The 26,366-nt window shown below is 42.1% G+C and overlaps 1 protein-coding gene across 1 annotated transcript in view; it reads left to right on the forward strand.

Annotated features, from left to right (window-relative positions):
- Positions 1–2,092: 2,092 nt before the first annotated feature.
- Positions 2,093–26,366, forward strand: part of LOC122563656 (endophilin-A1-like) — a 162,927-nt gene continuing 138,653 nt past the window's right edge. The window contains exon 1 of the mRNA XM_043717682.1: positions 2,093–2,351. Within this exon, the coding sequence (XP_043573617.1) occupies positions 2,307–2,351 (45 nt within the window). The 5' untranslated portion in view covers positions 2,093–2,306. The remainder of the gene's footprint in view (positions 2,352–26,366) is intronic.

Consider the following 26,366-nt stretch of genomic DNA (forward strand, 5'->3'; position numbering starts at 1 on the left):
GGATCTTCCATTTGCACTTCTGACTGGAGATAGTTGTGAACAATTCAACCTTGTTTTTCACACTCACATGCTCGACTGTCTAATACTGATGGAGTGTTTTTGTGGAGCTTCTTCCTTTTTTTGTCATTTAATTGGGCAATGCCTATAATAAAAGGAAAGTACTGCTGTATGTTGTAAATTCGAACTAAATAAAACAAATTGCTGGAAAAACTGAACAAGTCCAACAGCATCTGTGAAGAAGGAAACAAAGTTAACATTTTGAACCAAACAACTCTTCTTTGGAAATAATTAGGCATGTTCATTCCTGTATGTGACAGAAGTACAGAGCTTTGATCTGATCGCTTTAATATTGGGTGCTTGAATCTGTCTCTGAATGTTCCCTCTGCTGTTTAGCCTGTATCTATTCCTGTATTACAACTTGGACAAGTTGAAAACTCTTTCTTAGATATAACTGGCATTGCTACTGGCAAAATCTCTTACACTTTTCATTGACTAAAGTTGATCCACTGGTTTGATGGTAATGGTAGTGAGATATGCCAGGCCATGAATGTACAGATTGTGGTTGGTTGCAATTCTGCTGTCAACAATGGTTCACAGTGCCTTGTTTTGTGCTGTTGATCTGTTCTGAATCTATTCCATTTAACATGGTGGTGGAGATGCACAACAGAATGGGGGATATACAGCACGGAAACAGACCTTTTGGTCCAATTCGTCCATGTTGACCAGATATCCCCATCCAATCTAGTCCCACCTGCCAGCACACGGCCCATATTCCTCTGAACCCTTCCTATTCATATACCCAAGCAAATGCCTTTTAAATGTTTCAAGTGTACTAGCCTCCACCAGTTCCTCTGGCAGCTCATTCCATAGACATACCATCCTCTGCATGAAAACGTTGCCCCATAGGTTCGTTTTATATCTTTCCCCTCTTACCCTAAACCTATGCCCTCTAGTTCTGGACTTCGCAATCCCAGGGAAAATACTTTGTCTATGTATCCTATCCATGCCCCTCATGATTTTATAAACCTCTATAAGGTCAGCCCTCAGCCTCCGATGCTCCAGGGAAAACAGGCCAAGCCTATCCAACCTCTCCCTATAGCTCAAATCCTCCAACCCTGGCAACATCCTTGGAGATCTTTTCTGAACTCTTTCAAGTTTCACAACATCTTTCCGATAGGATGGAGACCAGAATTGCATGCAATATTCCAAAAGTGGCCTAACCAATGTCCTGTACAGCCACATCCTCAATGTGAAGATGGGACTTTGTCACTGCAATGACGGTGTGGTGTCACTCTGACCAATAGCATCATGGGCAGATCAATTTTCAATATAAATGTTTAATGTATAACAACAATGTTTGTGTTGTGTTACCTGGGGTTCTTTTCATTTTCTATGAAGTGAAGTGGAGGGGTGAAGGTGTGGACAGGTAGATGTTTTCCTCTTGTTGTTTCTCTCACTTTAGCTAAATCCAATCTGGTTTCTATCTCCTTCAGGATTGGGCCATTTTCGTCAATGCTGTTGTTAGAATTTTACCACCCAATTTTACCACATTCTGGGGCCCCTCTACCTGCAGCATATCTTTCGTCTGACATTCAACATGGGGGAGGAGGGCTGCGTGAGGGGTAGATTGTATGGGTGCTAAGTGTAATCAACAGGAGGTCTCCTTGTCAAACCTCATCTAACGTCGTGAGATTTCATGGGGTCCTAAATATATTTCTATAACTCGTAGAGGCACACTGTCTTGACCCCATAGCACGGTGCCATCACTTCTGATGGTCAGGTTCAATGAGTTTTACTACAACAGTTAGTTGCTCGGCTAGACTGTGGGATAGCTCTGAAGAAGGGCTTATGCTCGAAACGTCGATTCTCCTGTTCCTTGGATGCTGCCTGACCTGCTGCGCTTTTCCAGCAACACATTTTCAGCTCTGATCTCCCGCATCTGCAGCCCTCACTTTCTCCTGTGGGATAGCTCTCTCAATGTTTCGACCTATATGCGTATGTGCGATTGCATACAGTATCCATGTCTATACAATAGAGACACCAAGCATTGTGCACCGCTGGAAGTAATGACAGTACAAAAATAGCTTGCCTCTATTTTTAGCTGTCAGTGCGGATTAATTCATCAACACTGACGAAACGTGACTGTCTCTTTAAGAGAAGCTGACGTCAGGTTGGGTCCGGATATCCTGGTTTTGCAGATAGTAATTTAATCCTGGAGTGAGATGAGAAGGAGCTGCAAGGGAGGCGAGAATAAACCTATTTCCAAATAGGCGGCTATCCAGGACCGCTTCCTTTGAACGGGAACCATGTCTGTGGCAGGACTGAAGAAGCAATTCCACAAAGCCACTCAGGTAGGGGACAGCGGCTGCAGCTCTGACTCTCTGCACCAAAGCGGCTGCGGGGTCTGACATCAGGAATGCAAAGCTTCATTCCTGCCGTGCCTCTTTATTCCCAACACCTTTCCCTTCCTCCAAGAGGCAGTGCATTGGCTGCGAATTCCCGCCTCACTTCATCCCTCAAACCCTCCGGCGCTACAGAACGCTGATGAATGCAACAATGTCATTGTTGAGGGTTGAGCAGGTTGAATCGGATTCCTTCGAGGAAATCTGGGAACTCTGAGGTTTTAGAGAGTGTGGGGCTTGATTTGACAATGAGATGCTTTTTTTTAAGCTGGTGGGGGTGGGAGAGAAGGGGTTCGAGTTTCCGCTCCCCCCCCCCCGGGATGTTTGCGGAATCGTTGCGGAAATCATTTATTATTTAGTCCCGGAGTGATCCGCGTCGCAGCTTCTTGCCTGGGTCCGGTTTGAGAGTGGCTTCCCAATGCCTTCAGTCGGCTTGGGGGTCGCTATTGCTGAAGTCCAGTCGTTGCCGCTGGAGATTTGACCCCAATGTCCCTGACCCCGGCTCCCAGAATCAAGGAGGAGAAAGCTGATGTGAACAGGAGCAATTTGCTGCTGCTGCTGCTGCACCTCGGAAAATGTTGATTATAAAATCTCGACACGTAAAATGCCGTGAAAATAATTAATTTGATCTTGCTCGAGTCAGTCATTGAGTGGGACCGCCGTCAACAATTTAGTTTGGGCTCTACCTGCAATATTCTTTGTGTGTGTCTCTCTCTTGAACTAACACACTCCCTCTCTCAGCACACTACCTTCGCCTTATCTACTTTGGTAGCAGTGTTCATTCCATATCAGCTGGGCTGACCATTTCAAGATTTAGCCCTTGACCCCCGGCTGTCCTGGATGTGTGCAGCAAGTCTTCTCGCCTGTTAGTGTCACTGACCTGCAGGGTCCCAGCGTTGGAGGAAGAGGGGGCGAGAGGGGGGAGGCGATGACAGTGAGAAGTCTCACCGAAGTCCAGAACTGGCGGATAGTTGGAAGGAAGTGGCTGAGGAGTGGGCAGTGAATCAAGGGAGATTGAGGAGAGACGCTGCAGGCATTTCAGCAGGTCACAAGAAATATTAAGGATGGGACGGTCCTGGGCTCATCAGAGATGCATCACTGATTCTCGATTTGAATTATTTCTACCCTCTCTTCTGCTGTTTCCGAAGCTCACTTACCACCCCCCTCCCTTACCCCTAACACGATGTCCACTTTCTCTCTCGGAGTTCGGCTGTGGGTTAACGTTTTGCAATCACCCTGACGATCTTGGAACCACCTCCTGAAGCATTTCCGTCGCAGGCTGGAATTCTTTTCCAGCATTTCCCACTTCACTCTGGGCCCCGATTCCAGGCAGGAAACGGACAGCTTTTCTCTGCACTGAATGTGTACAGTTAACTAGAACTGTATGCTGTATGCAAGATGCAGCGTGACTAGAGCACACTGCAGCTGTGTTGAGACTCTGGGACCATGTATTTTAATATCCAGATGCCTTTTGTGGATTGCCCTGTTTTGGTTGCACGTATCGTGTTTTTTTTAAAATTCTGTTTCATCTTGTGCTGTCCCCGCGACATGCATGGAGAGTGCGTTGCTCCCTCCTTGCTTGACAAGTTTCAGTTGTCGGTGTTAAATCTCATCTCCCATCTTGTCCAACTTTTCTACAATTTCTAAATTGTCTCTTACGATTCCACCTCTTCTCCCTAGCGTGTACTCGTACGTGAACTTGACTTCATCAGACCAGCAAGTCATTAATGACCAGCAAGACCAGCATCATTAAGGTCAATTAGAAACATTACTGAACCCCCAGGGTGCCCACTGAGCATTCAGTCTGACCCATATTCCATTTTGATCCCTACCCTCATGCAATGTCTACTTACCTGGACCCCCCCCCCCGAGTTTTGATTTTTTTTTTGTGGAGAACTGGAGGTACTCCACACCTGGGGACTGCTTATTGTGCAATACTTGACATTTACTCAAAAGCTATCGGGGGAGTTGATCAGAAAAGAGTTCCACATTGTGGCTGACAGCTGTTAAGTCGGCTATTGTGTCACAGAAGACCCATTGATTAACACACATGGAATTGAACGGCATCTGTAGATACCTGTGGTTATATAGAATCCTCTTTTGTATTTGAATATGTGTCCCACATTAGCCTGCTGATTAATGTCTTGATACCCACATCCCCACCTCCTTCCTCTTCACCCTCGTTTTTCCCCCCTGCCCCGTTCTCTTCCCCCCCACCCCCCATCAGTAACCATTGGGATAGCACAGTGGCTCAGTGGTTAGCACTGCTGCCTCACAGCACGAGGGACCCAGGTGATTCCAAGCTCAGGTGACTGTCTGTGTGGAGTTTGCACATTCTCCCTGTATCAGTGTGGGTTTCATCCGGGTGCCCTGGTTTCCTCCCACAATCCAAAGATGTGCAGGTTAAGTGGATTGGCCATGCTAAATTGCCCATAGTGTCCAGATATGTGCAGGGTTATAGGATAGAGGGTGGGTCTAGGAGGGATGGTCTTCAGAGGTTCAGTGTGGACTCAATGGGCTGAATGGCTTGCATCCATACTATAGGGATTCTAAGTTAGAATTCCCTCATGACTCAGTCTCTCATATATCCCAGGTAATGTTTATCACAGCCAACTACAAATCTCTTCTTACTATGGTAGCTTTCAAAATGTGCTGCCTGTCGATTATATGATTCAGTGGCTCAAGTGAGCTACTCTAACATTGCTCTTTTTCCCATCCCGTAGTCTAGAAATTGCCAGCTATTTAAAACTGGCATTGTGAAGTATGCTGATGGTTGTTGTGATTTGGGTTGCACGTCAACCATTCTTCTTTCTGTTTTTTAAAAAGAAAACTCTTAAAATTAGTTTGCAGCAACTGAACCAGTCCAAATAATTGACAAGTGAAAATAAATGCCCTGAATACTGGCTAAGCTAAATAATTCATAAAGAGATCAATAGGGTGTGATGGGATGGAGAAGTAATCCATTTCTTTGCTCTAGATGCCTGTAATAATGAAATTATTTCATGGGACAAAGTAAGAAATGTTCATGTCAAGGTGTAAAATAACATAAATTGAAGGATCGTAATCATCAGACAGAAGCATTGCGGCAACCTCAGAAGAACTCCAGAGGCTCTGGCTATGTGCTGGGAAAACTGGTTTATATATCCCCTAACAGCCATCGGTGGAATTTAAATTTGACTAATAAAACCTGTAACTGAAGTCTCAATAATGATGATCATGAAAGTTTCAATGATAATTGTTAGAACCAATTCAGTTCACTCAGGCCACTTAGGGAAGGAAAGACTGCGGGATGATATTTGAATCACTTGACTTTCTGAGGGTATTTGACAGGGTGGAATCCAGAAGTAGGAGGCCTGATTTAAGAGTAAGGGGTTTCTGATTTAAGACAAACATACAAAGTTTATTCTCTCAGTGGGTCATTAGGCTTTAAAACTTTCTTCTGTAGTGTATAGTGGAGGTTTGGTTTTGAATTTAGTGAAGGCTGAATTGGTTAGATTTGATTGAGGGAGTTTAGGGTTTGGGGGGAACAGGGAGGAAAGTAGATTGAAGTCTGCATTGGTTCACCCATAAGTTGATAGGCTGAATGGCCTACTCTTATTCCTCCTTCGGATTTTTTTAAAACAAATTAATAAGGTATAGCTTTTTAAACAAATGATTTTGGATGTACTGACATTGCCAAGGATTTATTGCTCATCACTCATTGGTGGCCTTGAGAAGGATGGTAGTGAAACACCTCCTTGAATCACTGCAAAATATGTCCTATATGGTCCTACAGTCCTTTCTGGAATTTTGACCCAGATGATTGATTGAACAGTGAAAGGTTTCCAAGAGTAGATGACATGTCCCTTGCAGGGGAATTTGGTGCAATAGTGTTAGGGTTACCTGTTGGGGTTAGGACGATCTGCTCCATTCCCTTGGATGTTGCTGTTTTGGAAGTTGTTGTTGAAGGAGGCTTGGTGAGTTGCTGCAGTGCACCTTGTTGACAGAACTCACTGCTACCACTATGCTGTGGACGCAGTGAATATTTACAATGAAGGATTTCATATTAATGTAAGATCAACGATAGGTTTCATGATGTTTCTTTAATAGTTTAATAAAATAATTTAGTTTCCAGTTGCCATTTTAACAATAATAACACACTAAACTTAAACTAGCTGCTTTTAGAGGTGATGCTTAATTGCCATTTAAGTTATAGATATTAAGTGCCTCTTATCATAAATCAACAAAACATCACAGTATTTCTGTACATGTCTGGGATGCAGGTAATTTTGTGTATGCATCTGTGTGGTGCAGTTTATGAGCTATGCTTGAAGGCTTTATGTGCCATTTTTTTTTAAACAAACTGAGTTTTATTTACACATTCAGCATCTTATGACAATTCTATTCACAATGGGTCTGCACAGGCATTCATCATCAGATGTGACCAATTTTAATCTCTTGTGGTAGTGTTCTGTGAGATTTGACGAACAGCGAGAAATGGCAATTTTATATTGTGTGCATGCACTGTATGCTTGTCTTTGTGTGTGTGCCCCAGACCATTTAAAAATAGTAAGCAGGACCTGAGTGAGAATTTCCATTCCATTCCCAATGCTAAGTATTTTTGCCAGAAAAGCTGGTTAAGAGCATGGGTCATGAGCTTACACCCTGCTTTCCTGACCTGTCAGGGCTCACCATAGGATTAATATTACCTGATGTTGGAATTTTTTTTAAATGTTTTATTATTTTTTTTGTGTGACCTTGGCAAGCTTAAATCCTTCATTAACTGGGGCACAGAATAAAGGAGTATTGTTACAATTTTATAAAACATTGGTTAGGCCAAAGATGGAATGCTGTGTGCATTTCTGGTCATCACACTATAAGAGGGTCATGATTGTACCAGAGACGGCGCAGAAAATGCTCACCAAGATTTTGCCAATTGCCTGGGATGAAATATCTGTAATGAGGAGGAACTGGATAGGCTGAGTTTGTTTTCCTTGGAGCAGGGGATCTGGTTGAAATATGCAAAATTCTGAAAGGCATAGAGAGAGTAGATCATGACAGTCTTTCTGCATGGCAGACGTGTCTAAGAGCAGAGTGCATTAAGTTTAAGGTGAGGATTATGTGGTTTAGAGGAGATCTGAGGGGAAAATAAAATGTTCACCCAGATGGTGGTCAAAATATGGAATGAGAGGATGGTGGGGACAATTATTCTCGCAACATTTAAAAAGTTTCTGGATGAGCACTGAAAATATCAGGGTGTATTAGGCAATGGATCAAGTGCAGGTAAATAGGATTAATAAATGTCTGGTGTTAGTTGGTCAGCATAGAAGCAGTGGGCTGAAGGGCTGTATAATTCCATGACTTTCTTTCATGTGGCAAGCTCTTGAAATGTATGTTCAAACCCAGACTTGCTTCACCTCCTTTCTCGTGCAGTAAGGACCATTTGACCAGTTCCTGGACAGGTGGCTACAGACTGGTATGAACAATAAAGCAGAAACATCCAGTCTGCAAAGAGAGAGAATCTTTCTCATCTCTCATCTTCTCTTTCTCTTTTCTGCTCTCCTTTTTTCTCTTTCACTCTGTGCCTGTGTCTCTTTTGCTCTATCTGTCCGTATGTGTTTCTCTCTCTATCTCTACTTTCATTCAAGGGACAAATCCTCAACTACAGAATGAAAGTATTCACAACCTCATTTCATTATTGAAGTAATTGAAATTTGCCTCACTAACAGTATTTGAGACTTGTCTCTTTGAGTATGTGTTTGCATGTGCATGGGAATGTTAAGAAAAATCACAGTTTTAAAGATACATGAAGCTTGCCAATGTCACGAAAATTTGAACGTTAGGAGATGGTCATCCTACAGAGAGCTCTGCCAGGTCAGGAATGCAGGGTATTGGCTCACGACCCTTGCTCTTACATTGAATTTATAGATGTGCACTTTGACTTGTGGTCTTGCCATTGGTTAAATGAAGCTTGATTACAATAAAGTTATTTTCTTGTATATAATAAACAAGGTGTGCATTTTTTTTTTAAACTGAATTAGAAAATTAGGAAGAATTGGGTAATTTGGTAGTTTAATTGGATTTTCACATTTGTAACAGGTTTGGGAACTGTGCCTGATTTCCATTGTACTACACTGGTGAATTCTAACTCTGCTCTGTGCCCTCCAGCCCCTCCATTTCCATTGACCCAGTTTGCACTGTGTGCAGAACCAATGAGCCATATAATAACAATGCCAAGTTTTGAAATACTGAGGGGGAAAGAAAAACATCAAATCAGAAATCTTCTTCCGTAAAAGCTTTTTTTCGTTCTTTTACAACGTTAAAGGGTCAGTCAGAGCAGGCAATTGTAGTACCAGTAATAGAAGCTTTAACCACATCACATCTCTTAGTGAAAGCCTTCTTACCTCTCCACTTCAGCACTCCGCATCCATGTGCCCCCCTCCCTAATCACTCCCAGTATCTGCTTCAGGGATTGGCAGGCCCACCTCTGTCCAGCTCCTCCCTCCCTAGACTGAAGATTGGGACTGCCAGGGCCCTTTAAACTGATCTGCCATGTAAGGAAATTTTCCCAAATCAAGATGCCCACTTCAGGAATGCAAATCTGGCTCTGATTAATGGAGATGAGTGAGCAATCATTTATGTCAGAACTTGCAATGCAAAATTGAAGTATATTTAAACATAGAGAATAGATTGCTCACCTGTAGTGTGATAGTAGCTAGGTATTGTCATGTCCTGTACTGTAGCTTTGCATTGTAATCTCTTTGGACATGGATAGTGTTAGTGCTTTCAGCAAGAAAAATGCTCCAAAAACATAATGTTGGATTTCTGTGCACGTCTGTTTGGCTGACTGAAAACCAAAAGGTGACTTTATTTTTGTATTGAGTTTATCTTTGTGATGTTTGTTGTTGTTGTTCATGAAATGTTGCAGCAGAAGCCATTTCTGTTTTGAGTTTCAAAGCTATTTTCTGTGTCAGCCCTAGCTCTGTGCTGTTCCATAGTCTGGCTGAAACCAGACAGGCTTTTAAAATATTGATAGCTTGGAGATAGGCTGCTGTACAGAACAACGGACGATATTTCAGGAACTCTGTTCAAAGATGTGAATTTCTTTTATAAAGACAAAGATTCACACCCTACAGCCCAAGTAACATAATAGTTCAGTATCGCTTCTTGTCACTAATGTAAATCTGTTATCTTCTTGACTAATTTTAGATCTTTGCCAAATATTGATTTGAATGCTGAAAGCCATTCTTGACAATGAGCCATGTTTCTCTCACCAACTGATCTTTTGCTGTATTTACTGGATGTAATCTTCAGTGCAAGGTGATAATTAATTTAAAGTAGCATCATAATTATGCAATTATAAATAACACCAGTAATGGTGGCATTGCGGTAATGTCAGTGGTCAGTATTCCAGAGGTCCAGGCTAATGTTTTGGGGACATGAGTTAAAGTTCTGCCATTGCAGTTGGTGGAAGATAAATTCAGTTGAGCTAATCTCCATAATAGTGAACAGGAAACTATATTCAGTTGGCATTAACATCCCTTTGGTTAACTACATTCCTTCAGAGAAGGAAATCAGCCATTGTTACCGAGTTTGAATGTGACACCAGACACCAAGCAATGTAGTTTCATTCTCCACTGAAATGGCTTGGTCATCCATTCAGTTGGAAGGTAATAAGGCATGGATAACAAATAGATGTCTTGCCAAATGTGCTTGCATCCTATAAAAGTATTTTCAAAATTTAAAACCAAACTGTGCAAGGAATATCAGTTAAAAGGCCATCAGATGCATCTGTAATCCCTTCAGTTGGGTTGAAGAATCACCATTCCTTCCCAACATTGGTAAGACTAACAATTAATTCTGTTTTCATTTGAACAATCTTAAAATCCAAAGTGTGGTAACAGATGAAACATAGTGCAAGTGAAATAACCTTCTAACTGAGAACTTAATCAAAAATGAAGTTTGATTTAGAGATGTATCAACCAGTATGACCTTATTAACATAGCTGTAATTGCAGTTAGTGATGCCACATGGCTGTCATCCATGCACGTAGCAACGCAGGCAGTACAAACTGGATGTGTTTTGTTTTGGCCTCAGAAATTCCAGCAGCTGATCAAAAGACAGAGACTGGCAGTTCTTCTCACACATAGGAACAGGAGGTCATTAATGACTGACGTTTGACCTAACTCTATATACTTGCCTTTCCTCATTCCATTGAATCTATTTGGCTAAATAAGTTGGTCTCAAATTTAAGTCTAAAATCTAGTGTCACTTTCCATTGATAAAGAGAGTTTCAAACTTATATGACCAGTTTTGCTATAGAATTGTTTGCTCTTTTTACTCCTAAAAGGTGCGGTTCTAATTTTTACAGTCTATGCCTACAGTCTGAGGCCCATTGACCAATGGAAATCATTTATCTTTATCCTGTTATGCTCTCAGAAGAGACAAGTAGCATTTTTCATTTTTTTTATGGCTGTCTGAATTATTTTTTAAAAATGCACAGATTTCACAGTTTAAAACAATATAATTTTACTATACTAAAGAACAAGATTGCTAATATGGACACTATGTTAAATAGTTTATTACATTAAGGCAATTAGTGTTGGAACAGAATAGACCATTTGGTCCATAGGGGCTGTACCATTCAATGAAATCATGGTTTATCTAATAATCCTGAATTCTGTTTTACTACCATATCCCCAAAATCCTTGATTCTCTTACTGATTAAACATCTGCCTATCTCAGCCTTGAATATACTTAACAACTCAGCCTTGTCTGGGTAAAGAATTTGCAGATTTACTAACCATGGAGAAGAAATTCCTGCTTGTCTCAGTCTTAAGTAGGGAACCGCTTATTCTGAGATTATGTCCTCTGGTCTTTGGACAAAATGGGAAACAACCTCTTTACATCTATGTTATCAAGCCCCCTAAGAATCTTGCATGTTTCAATAAGGTATCCACTCATTTTTCTAAACTTCAACAAATACAAGCACAAACTACTCAACTTCTCATAAGAAAATCCATCCATAATTGAAATCACTCTAGCAAAACTTCTCTGGACCACTTACATTGCCAATATAGTTTTGCTTTGAGAAAGAGACCAACAATATACAGTTCCAGGAAGTTCTCCTGAATAGTGTCTGAATTTTGCCTCGTGGCTATCTTTGCCAATTTGGGTTTTCCCCAATCTGTGTGTTGCTAATAGAAGTTGAAAGATGGTGATGGTTTCCTGATTAATATACTACCTTTTTCACACGCCTTCAGTATCTCCTGGTTACCTCCACCAAAATGAATTCTACATCATTTGATCCAAGATCATTTTATGCTGTCATGCTTATTCCATTTTGTACTAACAAAACTATCCCATCACCTCTCCCTTTCTGTTTATCCTTTTGAAAAAGTCACATATCACTGAATATTTAGTTCCCAACTTCGATCTCCTTGTAACCATATCTCTATAAGATTATATACATTAACCTCTATTTGTGCCATTAATATAATTATTTTTTTCAAAACACTACATGCATTTAAGTAAAGAGCCATTAATTTTGCTAAAAGAGGTTTAAAAGTACAATGATCATTAAATATTTAAACTTTAAGCCAAGCTTCTTTACTCAACTTACCTTCTACACCAATATTACTTCGACACTCAGTGACAAACATTAGTTATTTATGAGAAATTGGACGGTGAGCCATTTGATCTGATCAGTCGACTAATCAATTCCAACCGCATGTTCATTTGTTTGAGTTGTGATGGAAGATGTGAAGGACCATGGGAATGGAGACAGGTGGGGTGTGGTTGAAGGTTCAAGGGCCTAACAGCTTCTCAACCAACTGGGTTGAAGACACTTCAGTGTTCTCCTGCACCTGTGGCTGCCAATGCTCTGCTTCCAGGGTCTTTTCCCTCTGGAGTGAAACAAACTCTGTAACAAAGATGGTCTGATTTGAAATTCTTCTCACATGCTGGTAACAGGACATTTCCTGACTTGAACTACCCACCTCTGTACTAAACAAAACTGGCCTCAAGTGTTTGACAGTCTCTGCATCTGTTCAAGTCCTCCTTGTGCATCATCCAAAAGCATAGCATTAGTTTTTGCGTGTACGCTAACACCCAGCTATGTCTTTTTACTGCTTGTTTTCACTCCATTGTTGCTACATTTTGAGAAAGCTTACTTAATATCCAGTACTATATAGGCATTTTATTTTTCTGATTCAAGAATGGCATTCATAAGCACATAAGAATTTAGATAGGAGTAGGCAGTTCAACCTCTCGGGCCTGCTCTGTCATTTAATTCAATCATGAATGATTTCACCTTGGCCTCAAATCCACTTCCCTGCGCTCTTCTCTCACCCTTTAACCTGTTGTTAAATAAAAATTTGTCTATCTCCTCAAATTTAGGTCAGTCGGAGGAATGGAACGGAGGGGGTAGGGCTGGAAAGGGAATCCGGTGATGGAAAGGGAGGCTATTTGTAATTGAAGAACTCCGTGTTGAGCCCTCCGGGTTGTAGGCTGCCCAGGCGGAAGATGAGGTGTTGCTCCTCCAATTTGTGGTCTGATTCGCAGTGGCAATGGAGGAGGCCAAGGATGGTCATGTTGGAAAGGGAGTGGGAGGGGGTTTTAAAATGGGCGATGACTGGGAGGTCAGCTTGGTCCCTGCAGGCCCGGCTGGGATGCTCCGTGAAATGTGCCCAAAGTCTGCACAGGCCCTCTGAAAAGCATCTCAGCCACACCAAGCCCTCCACCCTATCCCCGAAACCCAATATTTACCATTGCTAATCTACCCAGCCTGCATATCTCTGGATACGACAGGGCAATTTAGCATGGCCAGTCCAGCTAACCTGAACATCTTTGGACTGAGAGGAAACCAGAGCATCTAGTAGAACCCCAAGCAAACTCAGGGCCTTGGCTAGTCTCCACCTTGGCGACACACCATTAACATGAAGGTATCCAAAACTCTGCCCATGTCTTATCTGACATCAAGTCTTGCTTCACTGTCATTTTTCTATGCTCACTGACCCATATTGACACCCCTTGCTTTGAAACTTCTTAACCTTGTTTTTAGTTCCTCCATTGCCTTGTCCCTTCCTTGTTCTGCAACCATCCTCAAGCCCTCCAATTCGTCAAGAAATCTATACTCCTCTGACTGTGGCCTCTTGTGGGGCATTCGAACACGGGAGGAAATAATACTCCACTGTTGGCTTATTGTCTATCTTTCAGCCTCCAGACTCTGAAATTCTCTCCTTACACCCCTCCACCTTACTCTCCTTCACTGAAGCATTCCCTAAAATCTCTTCTTTTAACTAAGCATTTAGATTAGATTAGATTCCCAACAGTGTGAAAACAAGCCCTTCGGCCCAACCAGTCCACACCAACCCTCCGAAGAGTAACCCACCCAGACCCATTTCCCTCTGACTAATGCACCTAACACTATGGGCAATTTAGCATGGCCAATTCACCTAACCTGCACATCTTTGGTGCTGTGGGAGGAAACCGGAGCACCTGGAGGAAACCCACGCAGACACGGGGAGAATGTGCAAACTCCACACAGACAGTTGCCCAAGTCTGGAATCGAACCTAGGACACGTGGAGCTGTGAGGCAGCAGTGTTAACCACTGAGCCACTGTGCCGCCCCTAATCATCTAACATGAAATAACTGCACAGAGACTGGGTCCCGTCACCAAGTCACCCTTTGTTTGCTAGCGCACAGGACAGCTCGGAGTCTGTCCTCAGCTGAGGAGATTCTAATCTCCTGGTTTACTGGTCAGCCAAGGCTTTCTTGATTGGGCTTGTTAACCTGGGGCAACCAAGAACCTTGTAGTCAACAAGGTCCACACGGTCCCAATCACTACATAAAATAATATCAGTCTTCTGCTTTCCCCAATGGTGAGCTTAGATTGGGGAAAAGCGTTAGATCAGGCAAGATAGTGGTGTACCTAAACTCCACAATCTTCCTGATGCCACCTGCATTATTTTGAGTTTAAAGGCCCATGTTGACTTTCGTACTTAACAACCAGTTGAGGCCCTTGGTTAACCAACTAATGATCACTTCCGCTGTCTATCCCACTGCTCCTTAGATTAATCTTGTGGCAAGCGTTGTCACCATGGCATCTGAAATCTGTGACTTGTCATCTCTGGTAGTAGTGGGGTGGTTTACAATCATCAGAGGCATTTGGTGACTGAAATGGGAGCCTGGGCATTTGGGAAATAGAATGGTTAGCTGATACCTCAGTTCACATTTTCTGTGAATCCACTATCTTCCCATATTACTTATTTGCATCCTGAATGGCTTCATGATCCAGAGTATCTGTTCAGTGTTCTTCCTGCAGCAACCATCACCTCTACAGTCCACTAGTTTCTGATTGTCCAGCAGCTCTTTCTAGGCGAGGTATCCACACCCTGGGTCTTAATTGCAGGGGTGCTGCCTGACTGGCTTGGGATTTCATTAACCTTCCAGTAAAGAGGCAACATGGTTCTCTAAACAGGCCAGCAGGTGAGACCCTGATGCCTTGAAGATTGTGCCCAATATCTCGATATATTTAACAGCATCATACTTTGTTTTCAAATGTTCCTGTGAAACACCTTGCTCTGTTTCATTACCTTTAAAATGCTGTATAAATATTGGCTGTTGGTAATTGCTTTTTGTTACTTTTGAGTGAATCTATGTTTGTCCTGTACTTCTATAATGTAAAAGGTTACACTGAAATGAATGAGCTGAGATGAAATTTCTGCTGCTTTCACCCCAATGTGTGTGTGTGTGTGTAGAGTTGGTAAAGAGTGGAGCTGGAAAAAGCACAGCAGGTCAAGCAGCATCAGAGGAGGAGGGGAGTTTGTTGCATTTGGTTCCTTCATCCAAGTCATTTCTACACATTGTGATGAAATGGGCCCCAAGCACTAATCCTTGCAGTATCCCACGAGACGGCAGCATATAGAAACTAAAGTGCTTCAACCATGGCTTACAAAATAAATTTAGGGATAGTATTAGATCCAATGAAGAGGCACTCAAAATTTCCAGAAAAAGGAGCAATCCTAAGGATTGGGAGCTTGAAGAATTCCGCAAACAATGAGCAAAAATTTTGATCAAAAAGGGGAATTGGTCATCATCTTTAAAATTCTGGTCTCTCTGGAGCAATTCATACAGATTTGAGGGTGGCAAATGTAACCTCACTACTGTAATAAGGGAGGGGGAGAAACAATGAATAATTATAGACCAGTCAGTCTAATGTCAAGTGCTTGAGTCTGTTACAAAAAAAACGTGATAACAGAACATTTGAAAAGCATTAATAGGATTGGACAAAACCTGTGTTTGTAAAAGACAAAACATGCTTAACAAATCTGCTAGAGTTTTTCTGAGAATTTAACCAGTGTAATAAATAAGGGAGAGCCAGTGGAAAGTTTTTGATAAGGTTCCTCTTAAGTGGTTAGTTGGCAATGTTGCAGCGCGTGAGACAGGGTGTAATATATTTATATAGGTCAAGAATTGGTTGATAGACAGGAAACAGAGAGTGAAGAAAATTGGGTCTTCTTCCGAGTGGCAGGAAGTGACTATTGGGGTACTGCAAAGATTAGTGCTTGAGGACCAGCTCTTCGCAATTAACATTAATGATCTGGATGAAGGTCCAAACACAATATTTCCAAGTTTGTTGATGGCACAAAACTGGGCAGGATTTTGAGTTGAGGAGAAGCCAACGAGGCTTCAAGATGTTTTAGACAAGTTGAGTGAGCGGGCAAACTCATGGCAGATGTAATACAACAAGTTATACACCTCAGTTTGAAAAACTGAAAGGGGAGTAGCATTTAAATGGTGATATATTGAGAACTGTGGATGTACAAAGGGATCGAGTTTCTTTGTGTGCTAGTTAATGAAAGTAAGGAGGCAGGTGCAGCATGCACTTATGACGGCTAATAGTGTATTGGCCTTCATTGCACGTGGATTTGAATTCTGAAGTAGGGATGTATCACAGAAGTTATACAGGGCTTTGGTAAGACCTGGAGTATAGCATGCAGTTTTGGTTTCTTTGCCTAAAAAAGGTTAAGCTTGCCATGGAGGGAGTGCAAAGGAGGTTCACAGAGCTGATATTGGGAATGGCAAGACCATCCTAGGAGGAGAGATTGGCTTGACTGAGTCTGTATTCACTAGAGTTTTGAAGGATGAGAGAGCTTCTGGTTGTAAAGCATAAAATTCTAACAGGGCTGGGCAGATTAGATACAGTGAGGATATTTTCTCTGGATGGGAAGTCCAGAATCAGGATTCAGAGACTTAGGATATCAGGTAGACCATTTAGGTCTAAGATGAGGAAAACATTCTTTATTCAGAGCGTAGTGAACTTGTCATTTTCTACCTCAAAGTTGATTAAGCCAAGTCACTGATAACGTTCAAGAAAGAGAGGTTCTTTTTAGATTTTAAAGGCATCAGGGCTATAGGGAGAAAGTCAGAAAATGCCATTGAAGTAAAGGATCAGTCATGATCCTATTGAATGGTGGAGTAGGCTCATGGGAGTGAATAGCCTAATCATGTTCCCCATTTGTTTCTATAGAAGTGAATGCTTAGGAATCATATCTTCTTATTTCTCTGCAGCTTTGCCTTTTGGTGATCAGTCCATTGGAATTTTCCTAACCTCTAAAGATAAAGGCAATGTGTAGGATCAGTCAGACAGAACCATGCTGTCTTCATTTCTCTATGTCCTACAAGGTAATTCAGTGCGTCCCATCAATCTACAAATTTTGAAGGTGACACAAAAAATAAGGGGAAGGCAAGCAGTGGGAAATGACAGGAGTCTGTAGAAGGATGTAGAGCTGAAAATGTGTTGCTGGAAAAGCACAGCAGGTCAGGCAGCATCCAAGGAGCAGGAGAATCGACGTTTCGGGCATGAGCCCTTCTTCAGGAACCCTGAAGAACGGCTCATGCCCGAAATGTCGATTCTCCTGCTCCTTGGATGCTGCCTGACCTGCGCTTTTCCAGCAACACATTTTCAGCTCTGATCTCCAGCATCTGCAGTCCTCACTTTCTCCTAGAAGATTTTTGTAGAAGGATATAGGCAGGTTAAGCAAGTGGACTAAAACATGGCATTTTGAACATAACATGGGAATATTTCAGGTTATGCAGTTTGGCAGGAGAAACAGAGAAGCTGAATACTAATTAAATGGAAGAAGACTGAAGAAAGCTACAGCACAGAGGAATTTGGGTGTTCCTGTCCATGACACTCAAAAAGCTAGCATTCAAGTTCCTTGGGCAACAGGACAGGCAAATGGAACGTTAATTCAAAAGGAAATGGAGTATAAAAGCAAGGTAGTTTTGCTAAAACTGTACAAGACACTAATCATCACATAATTGGAATACTGTAAAGAGTTTTGGCTCAATATCTAAAGAAAGATATATGCTAGTATTTAGAGGTAGTACAGAGATGGTGCACTAGGTTTGTTCTGGATATGGGGAGATTGTCTTCTGAGGAATGGTTGAACAGGTTGGGTTTATACTCATTGGAGTTTAGAAGAATGAGAGGTGATCATAATGAAACATAAAACTTTTAGGGGGCTTTTCAGCGTAGATTTGGAAAGATTGTTGCCCCTTGTAGAGGAGTCTAGGTTCAGAAGGTACAAAATCAGAATAAGGGGTCACAAATTTAAGACAAAAATGAGGAGTAATTTCTTCTGAGGGTTATGAATCTATGGAATTCTGCATTACAGAGGGTTATTGAGGCTAGGTCATTTAAGTAAATTCAAGGCTGGGATAGACAATTTTTTAAATCCATAAAGATAGTCATGATTAGTGGAAAAGACAGGAGAGTAAATTTGAAGATTATCAGATCAGTCATGATCTCACTAAATGGTGGAGCACATTTGGTGGGCTGAAGGGCCTTCTAATGCTTCTGTATCTTATGGTCTTATCAATATCAAGGCATTCTGTCAGGCCTAGCCAGTTTGGTAATTTTTTATTCAGCGTTGCAACCAGATGAGACACCATTTTGAACAAACAGGACAGGGAGTTAGATTACTTACAGTGTGGAAATCGGCCCAACAAGTCCACCGAAGAGCAACCCAACCAGACCAATTTCCCCTATATTTACCCCTTCACCTAACACTACGGGTAATTTAGCATGGCCAATTCACCTAACCTGCACATCTTTGTGACTGTGGGAGGAAACCGGAGCACCCGGAGGAAATCCATGCAGACACGGGGAGAATGTGCAAACTCCACACAGAGAGTGGCTCGAGGCGGGAATTGAATCCCGGTCTCTGGCGCTGTGAGTCAGCTGTGCTAACCACTCTGCCGCCCTGCAGAAAATGGCTCAAATTATTCAGTTTAGAGATTCTGGATGTTCCTCTGATAATATTTAAGATGGGAAAAGATAGATTTTTGGTATGTTAGGAATCAAGGAATTTTGAGAACAGGTGGGCACTTGGAATTGTAGTCCAAGATGAGCTGTGGTCCTATTGAATGGCAGAACAGACTCGACAGACCATTTGCTCCTATGTCTTATGCATTTATAACAAATCTTTTCTACATCTTATATTGCTGGAAAAACCAAAGTATTCATGTTACATTCTGAATTTTCCTGCACTATTAAATTGTGAAAGAATTAGATTCTGCATTTCTGAGAATTCCTGCATTGTCAGATCGGTGTTAAGGTCACAAAATCACGCATGAGTATTTTGGAATGCTTTGTAAGCATAATTTATGAATATTTTGGCACTCTTTATCTTGACAACCTGACACTTAATTCAACATGTGGTGCTGTTCACACTTTGTGCCAATTCTTACTGGTAGATGTTCGAAATGAAACCTAGCTATTTTTCATCATACAGGCTTCTTGCCTTATTGTTGATTTTGCTGCTGAAACAGCCATTATGTTTGTGTATTGCTTCATATCCCCAAAGCCATTCTGTATTGATTTTTAATCACCTGCAGCACTGTGTTTGGTTACAGTGAGTCTGAGCCCTGTAAAGGAGACCATGTGTGTGAAGGGCCTAGGCTTGTATCTATTAGCTGTTAATTGCTTACATGTGCTAGGTTTGCTTCAATAATCGAGAGAAAGTGAGGACTGCAGATGCTGGAGATCAGAGTTAAAACGTGTGGTGCTGGAAAAGCACAGCCAGTCAGGTCCCCTTCATCACCATCTAAGGATCTTTCGACATCCGATTGACATTTTCTTGCACCTCCACACACGTCATCTACTGTGTCTGTTGCTCTCAATATGGTCTCCTCTACATTGAGGAGACAGGGCGCCCAGTTGTGGAATGTTTCAGAGAACATCACACTAAACAACCCCACCCTGTGCCCTCTGGCCAAACACTTTAACTCCCCCTCCCACTCCGTCAAGGACATGCAAGTCCTGGGACTCCTCCACCGCCAAAGTCTAGCCACTAGACGCCTGGAGGAAGAACTAAGATTTCACTAGTTTCCTCATCTCCTCTCCCCCCACCTTATCCCAAATCCAACCCTCCAACTTGACAATGCCCTCTTGAACTGTCCCACTTGTCCATCTTCCTTTCCACATATCCCACCTCCGCTCTGACCTATCACCATCATCCCCCACCTTCAGCTCCCTATTGCACTCCCAAGCCCCAGCCCCAGCCCCACCCCCTTCCATTTGTTTCTCAGTTTTCTTGCCCACACCACCCAGCATTCCTGATGAAGAGGTTATGCTTGAAATGTCGACTCTCCTTGCTCCTTGGATGCTGCCTGACTGGCTGTGTTTTTCCAGCACTGCACTTTTTGACTCTTGCTTCAATAATTACCAAACCATTGACAGTGGGCAAACATTCTACAGCTATAGAAATTCTTGCTCCTGGACAATTTCAGTGTCTCTGTTTCAGGTATTCTCTTGAGGATTGTTCTGGAAGTGGCTGTTAGAACACCTGGTGCTTGCTAATACATTTATAGTTTAATATTTAAATCACATGGTCTATTAGTTGATTTCTAGGTTATTGAAGTAAGTGGCCTGATTGTTCAGATTCATTTTTCACTTTACCCTTTACTTGATTGCTGAATAAAATAGAATCCTTATAGTGTGGGAGCAGGCATTTGGCCCATCAAGTTCATACTGACCCTCTGCACAGCATCCCATCCAGACCCATTCCTAACCTGTCCCTGCAACCCTGCATTTCCCATGGCTATGCACACTGGCTTGCACATCTTTGGACTGTGGGAGGAAACTGCCATACCCAGAGGAATCCCACACAGACACCGAGAACATGCAAACTCTACACAGACTGTCACCCAAGGCTGGAATTAAACCAGGATCTCTGGTGCTGTGAGGAAGCAGTGCTAATCACTGAGTCACCGTGCCACTCCAATGGATATTTTATTTAGCTTTTTTATTCATGGATGTGGCGGACAACTAGCATTTATTGCCTATTCTAATTGCAAGAGGGCAGTTAGGAGTCAACCACATAGTCTGGAGTCACATGTTTGATAGACAAGCACAATGGACATTGGCGACACAGTTACCATCAGTCTTGCTTTTTCTTCCTGATTTTTGCTGAATTCAAATTGTCACTATCTGCCATGTTTATGTTCTGTCCCCAGAACCTAAATCTGCGTTTCTGGATTGCAAATGTTTTGCACTCAAATTGTGTTCAAGGCTGCCACTATAGGGAAGATTGTGAAATCATCAAAATCCTGTATTAGAATTCTACTGCAAAACCCATTATGTCGCGCTGTTGCAGATTCTTGAAGTACATTTCTCATCCTGATGTAAAACATGAGCTACTGTCTTCCTCGTGGGTAAAGTTTCCAAAATATGCTGATAATTGGACTTGTCACATACACAGTGACATTGAAAATGCAGTTTGAAAATTCCCAATACACCAAAGAGCATTTTTTTCTCTAAAAGCTACGATTTGCTTCTATTTGCTCTATTTCAACACAATGTCAGCACTGTTGCTAATTTCTACCATTTCCTTTGTGAATTATAAATAACAAAGTTATCTCCCTGATAATGTTCCCTTGATTACATATGATATAAAACTTCTAATTTAACAGTTAATCTTTGTTATAGCTCTTGGTGCAGCTACATAGGAAGAGAAGGAAACTAACTCCTAATAACTTTAACGTCTCTCTGATCCTCTCTAGTTCCATGTTTGTTGAGGTGTCTGAAATAGTCCAACCCTCGGATTATGTAATGACAATTTATCTTCGCTCCATGTCCTAATGCAATGCAATATTCAGGCTGTGTTTGGATCTACATTATGAACTGTTGCCAAATATAGATGATTGCTAACGTACCATCTTGACCTTTTAAGTCATTTTTGCATGGAAATAGTGCTGGCCTCGCACAACACGAACCCAAACTCAGCGAAAACAAAACCCACTGTGGTGGTGTTCCATCCCAAATTAAATTTTTGGGAACACTATGGACAGAGTGGCATTTGCCAATACTCGGCTGGACACTAGGTTCAGGTGAATGTGCCAACAAATTTGAAAAATTGTTCTGCTGTGTGGGAAGAACTAATCTTTCCTGTTTTCATAGGTTCATTCAAATTGTCAAAATTCACATGGAGCTGAATGTTCCTGAGTCCTGGTACCATCGGCCAGTACAACCATCCCTTGTTTTGTTACAAATTATTTGGCTATTAAACACTTAAAGATACATTTCAATTTATAAATACCAAGAAGTCTGTGACATTGACCTGCTTTAAAAAAAAGGTATCTGGACTTTTTTAAAGATGAAATTTGAGATGCGGGCAGCTGGCAAGGCTGGTGCTTATTGCTCATCCACAATTACTCTTGAGAAGGTAGTGTGTGATTTGAAGGGGAATGTACAGGCAATGATGCTCACATGCATCTGCTGCCCTTGTTCTTCTAGCTCATAGTGGTTTAAGGTTTGGAAGGTATCAGAGCAGCTTGTCAAGTAGCTGCAGTGCACCTTGTGTATATGATATATGCTGGTGCTACGGTATGTCAGTGATTGAGGGGAATGAATGTTTATTGTGTGTAGGGTGCCAATGGATGAACAGCTTTGCCCTGAATGATGTTGAGCTTCCTGAACGCTGCTGAACTGCAGTCTTCATCTAGGCATACAGGAATTACTCTCCCACATTTCTGACTTGTGCCTTGTGGATGGTGTACAGGCTTTGGGGAGTCGGGAGTTGAGCTACCCAGCACTAACACTCAGTCTCTGACTCGCGCTTGTAGCAGAGTATTTATATGACTGACTCGATACTGAACGAAGCCAATGGTAACTTCCCCAGGATGTTGATAGTGGAGAATTCAGTGCTAATGCAATTGAATGTCAAGGGAAGGTCTCTTTTACTGGAGCTGGTCATTCCATGCCACTTAGGTCAAGTTACACTTGTGCCATTATGGCCCGACCCTGCATATGGATCAGCTTAAAAAAAAAAATGAGAATTTAGCTTCTGACTTCACAACTGAGAGTTGGACATTTCACCAAGAGCTTTGCACAATTTTCTTGTCATGACCAGATAATTAAGTTCCACCGTGGGACAAGACTCAATTATTGGAAAGTGACCCCAGTGTTGAGATTGGAGACATTTAATCAGAACAGCTTTATTCATTGTTGTGATTTTTCCTGTAGTCAGCAGTGAAATTAAAGACTGTCATTTTTGTCCTTGACATATTGTGATGAAGCTGCTCGCACAGACTGTACACACTGAGCCCTCTTTTTCAGCACAAATCCTTCTGCTTGATTTCAAATTGCGCCTGCAGCCTCTGCAATGCAGTGTCACTGTTCTAGATTCAGCATTACTTTATGTAAGCTATTTTATATCATGCTTTGTTGACATTCTTACCTGAGTGACATGAAAAATTACTGTCCCAAAGGTGCAGTTTTATCGCTTCCCTTTTTTTTGTTCTGATTCAGATATGGCTTGTTTGGGAACTGCAGCAGTTCAGTAGAATGTCTCCCATTCCCACGTCTTTCAGAGTGGCAGTTTTCAGAATAATTTGAAACCACTTGCTCAGAGGAAAGCAGATGGCATAGGTGGGGCCAAGAGTTTTACACCTGTCTGACTGGAGAACCAGGGCCTTTTACCCGGTTCATTGAATTGGCAAAGGAAGATGGGTACCAACTTGGGTTGGTGGATCTTATCATACTGGAATACAATAGCCCAGCACAGGAGGAATCCAGTCATCCTTGCTACTTGATCATATAGTGCTTACCAAAAAAGAGTCACTCTGATTGTGAAATGAAAAAAGGTGAGAGGTCCAGCTCCTAAACTGCTAGTGACTTTGGTTTACAACTGTAGAGGCTTTGACCGACTGAGTTTACACCTTTAAAGACGTGATTATGAATTTGCTTTTCATGGATGTCTGACTGCTTTGCAAAGTCACATCTGCAATCCTAACAGCCAGAACACATAAAGAATACACGTTTTCTTCCCTTTAAAGTTGTTAGTGAGCCTGTTTTATATTCTAGATTTATTCATTCAAATTACATTCGACAGCTGCTGTGGTGGGATTTTAACCCATGCCACCAGAGCATGCACCTCAGCCTCTTAGTGAGACTTGCCTACCAAGACATCTGCTCCAATGATGGCCATGGTAGGGTGGGAAGACAGAAGTAGAAAATGTGATATAGCAAGTATGAGGGCTGGCTGATGAGATGGTGTCATCTCTCCACATTTGTGCTGTTCCAACTCTATTTGGCTGAAACCCTGAATGTTGACACAATCATGTTGTGTAGTTGCTGTATATGATTAGTGCAGTTTGAGCCTTCCTTTATCATCACCTGTGACACAAGACAACAGTCATAGAATTGTTTTTCTTGTAAACAGATGATTTTGATTCTGACCTCCCAAGTTTGTTGTCTGTCCATACCTCCTCTTTCTGCATGTCCACACAGGCACTGATCACTGTGTATGGTCGAGTTAATTTAAGTGGATGCATGAAAAGCACGAGGAAGAAAGAAATGGGTGGTTATGTTGTTATGGGTGAGGATGGGTTGGACAAGACTCAGATGAAGCATGAATAGCCGTTTGGGTTGGTTGAGCCAATGGCCTTTTTCTGTTTCATCTTTATGTATAATGTAATCCCATGTAGCCACAAAACTGATCAGAATTACCTGGCAGTAGGTATTCTGGTGGATCAGGAGCAAAGTCAGTAACGCGTCAGGATTTCCACTCTGCTGCAGTTAGGGTGGCCAAGTGGAATTGAGGAATTTCACTTTTTTGTTCTTAGTTTTATGAATTATGTTTGTGAACAGATTGGTGAACTGTACCCTTTTGAGAAAATTCTAACTTTGAGAGCTCTTGTTGAGAGCTTTGCTGTGTTGTATTTCTTTTTGGGGCCACAACATCAATTCTGGGTGTTGCTGTCTCTAGCAAAGCAACTGATGCATTGTCCTGAGAGGAGCATTCAAGGATCTGCTGCATCTCCTTGAATTACAATTCTGTGTTCTTGACTATTTAACACCATGTTCTACAGACACCCTGCACATACAGGTAAATCTCTTATTTGCAGGAAGAGTCCATGTTAAGCACAGCAATGCACCAAAAAGATCCAAATTCAAAACCAACTCTTTTCACTTCAGCCAAACTAAGCATTGCAACACCTTAAGTTATGTTTAAAGGACAAAGTTGTCCTCATAAATTGAGCAAGTAATTCTTCCCAAATTTAAAACATTTAGAATTCTCTTTCTTTTATAAACAGATAATAGGCTGACTCTTAAAGAGTCTAAGTGATGTGGACATGGTGAAATTTCTGGTCACTATGCTATAGGAAGAATGTGATGACACTGAAAGGGTGTAAAGCAGATTTACTAGGATGTTGCCTAAATGGAGCATTTCAGCTGTGAAAAGAGGCTGGATAAGCTCAGTTTGTTTTCTCTGGAGCAGGCAAGGTTGAGAGGGGATCTGCCAGAGGTGTGTAAGATTGAGGGGCACAGCCAGGAAGAATAAAGAGCAGCTATTCCCCTCCTTTGAAATGTCAACAACAAAGAGGCATAATTCAGAAGTGAAAGGCAGGAAGGTTAGAGTGGATTTGAGGAAAAACATTTTCACCAAGAGGATGGTGGGAGTCTGGGATGCACAACTGGGAGGGATGTTGAGGCGGGAGACCTCACAAGCTTTAAAAAGTGCACGGATGAGTATTTGAAATGTTGTAACTTCCAAGAGGATAGATGTAGTGCGGGAAAATGGGACTAATATAAAAAGTAGTATAAATATTTTGATGGGTCCAAGTGCCTCATCTGTACTGTATTCTTTCCAGATAGGAGGTGAGAAGGCTAGTATCAAGGACCTTTCCACCTGTATGGCTCTCATTGACCTATTTTGGGCTACCTTTTCCAATAATGTGAGAGAATGACGAATTGAGTGAGATGAAAGTTGGTGGAATAATTATTGGTGCTCATACAGATGGGTAAAAGGTGCTAAGATAGTGTGGGTGAGTGAATAGGCAGTGCAGAGAACATGAAGGGATAGTGGCATGAGAAGTTGTGGGGAGAGGAATGCAAGATAGGTGAAGGAAGACCGTGCAAGCAGTAGTGAGAATGACAGAGCTTGAACCTTGGTGGGAGCAGAGATAGTGAGTGTGAGGTAACAAAAAGATAGCAATGGGGCACAGGTCTCTGGCACAGAGTCTGTCCTTGTTGCTCAGAAGGGAAGGGGAAGAGGAGCAGAGCATTTGTCATTGGGGACTCCATAGTTAGGGGGACAGGCAGGAGGTTCTGTGGGAATGAGCGAGATTCACAGTTGGTGTGTTGCCTCCCAAGTGCCAGGGTTTGTGATGTCTCTGATTGTGTTTTCGGGATCCTTGCGGGAGAGGGGGAGCAGCCCCAAGACGTGGTCCACGTAGGCACCAATGACATAGGTAGGAAGAGAGATGGGGATTTAAGGCAGAAATTCATGGAGCTAGGGTGGAAGCTTAGAGCTCGGACAAACAGAGTTGTTATCTCTGGTTTGTTGCATGTGCCACTTGCTAGTGAGGCAAGGAATAGGGAGAGAGGGGAGTTGAACACATGGCTACAGGGATTGTGTAGGAAGGAGGGTTTTGGATTCCTGGATAATTGGGGCTGTTTCTGGGGTAGGTGG

The sequence above is a fragment of the Chiloscyllium plagiosum genome, chromosome 2 (assembly GCF_004010195.1).
Source record: "Chiloscyllium plagiosum isolate BGI_BamShark_2017 chromosome 2, ASM401019v2, whole genome shotgun sequence".
In the NCBI taxonomy this organism is placed as follows: domain Eukaryota; kingdom Metazoa; phylum Chordata; class Chondrichthyes; order Orectolobiformes; family Hemiscylliidae; genus Chiloscyllium; species Chiloscyllium plagiosum.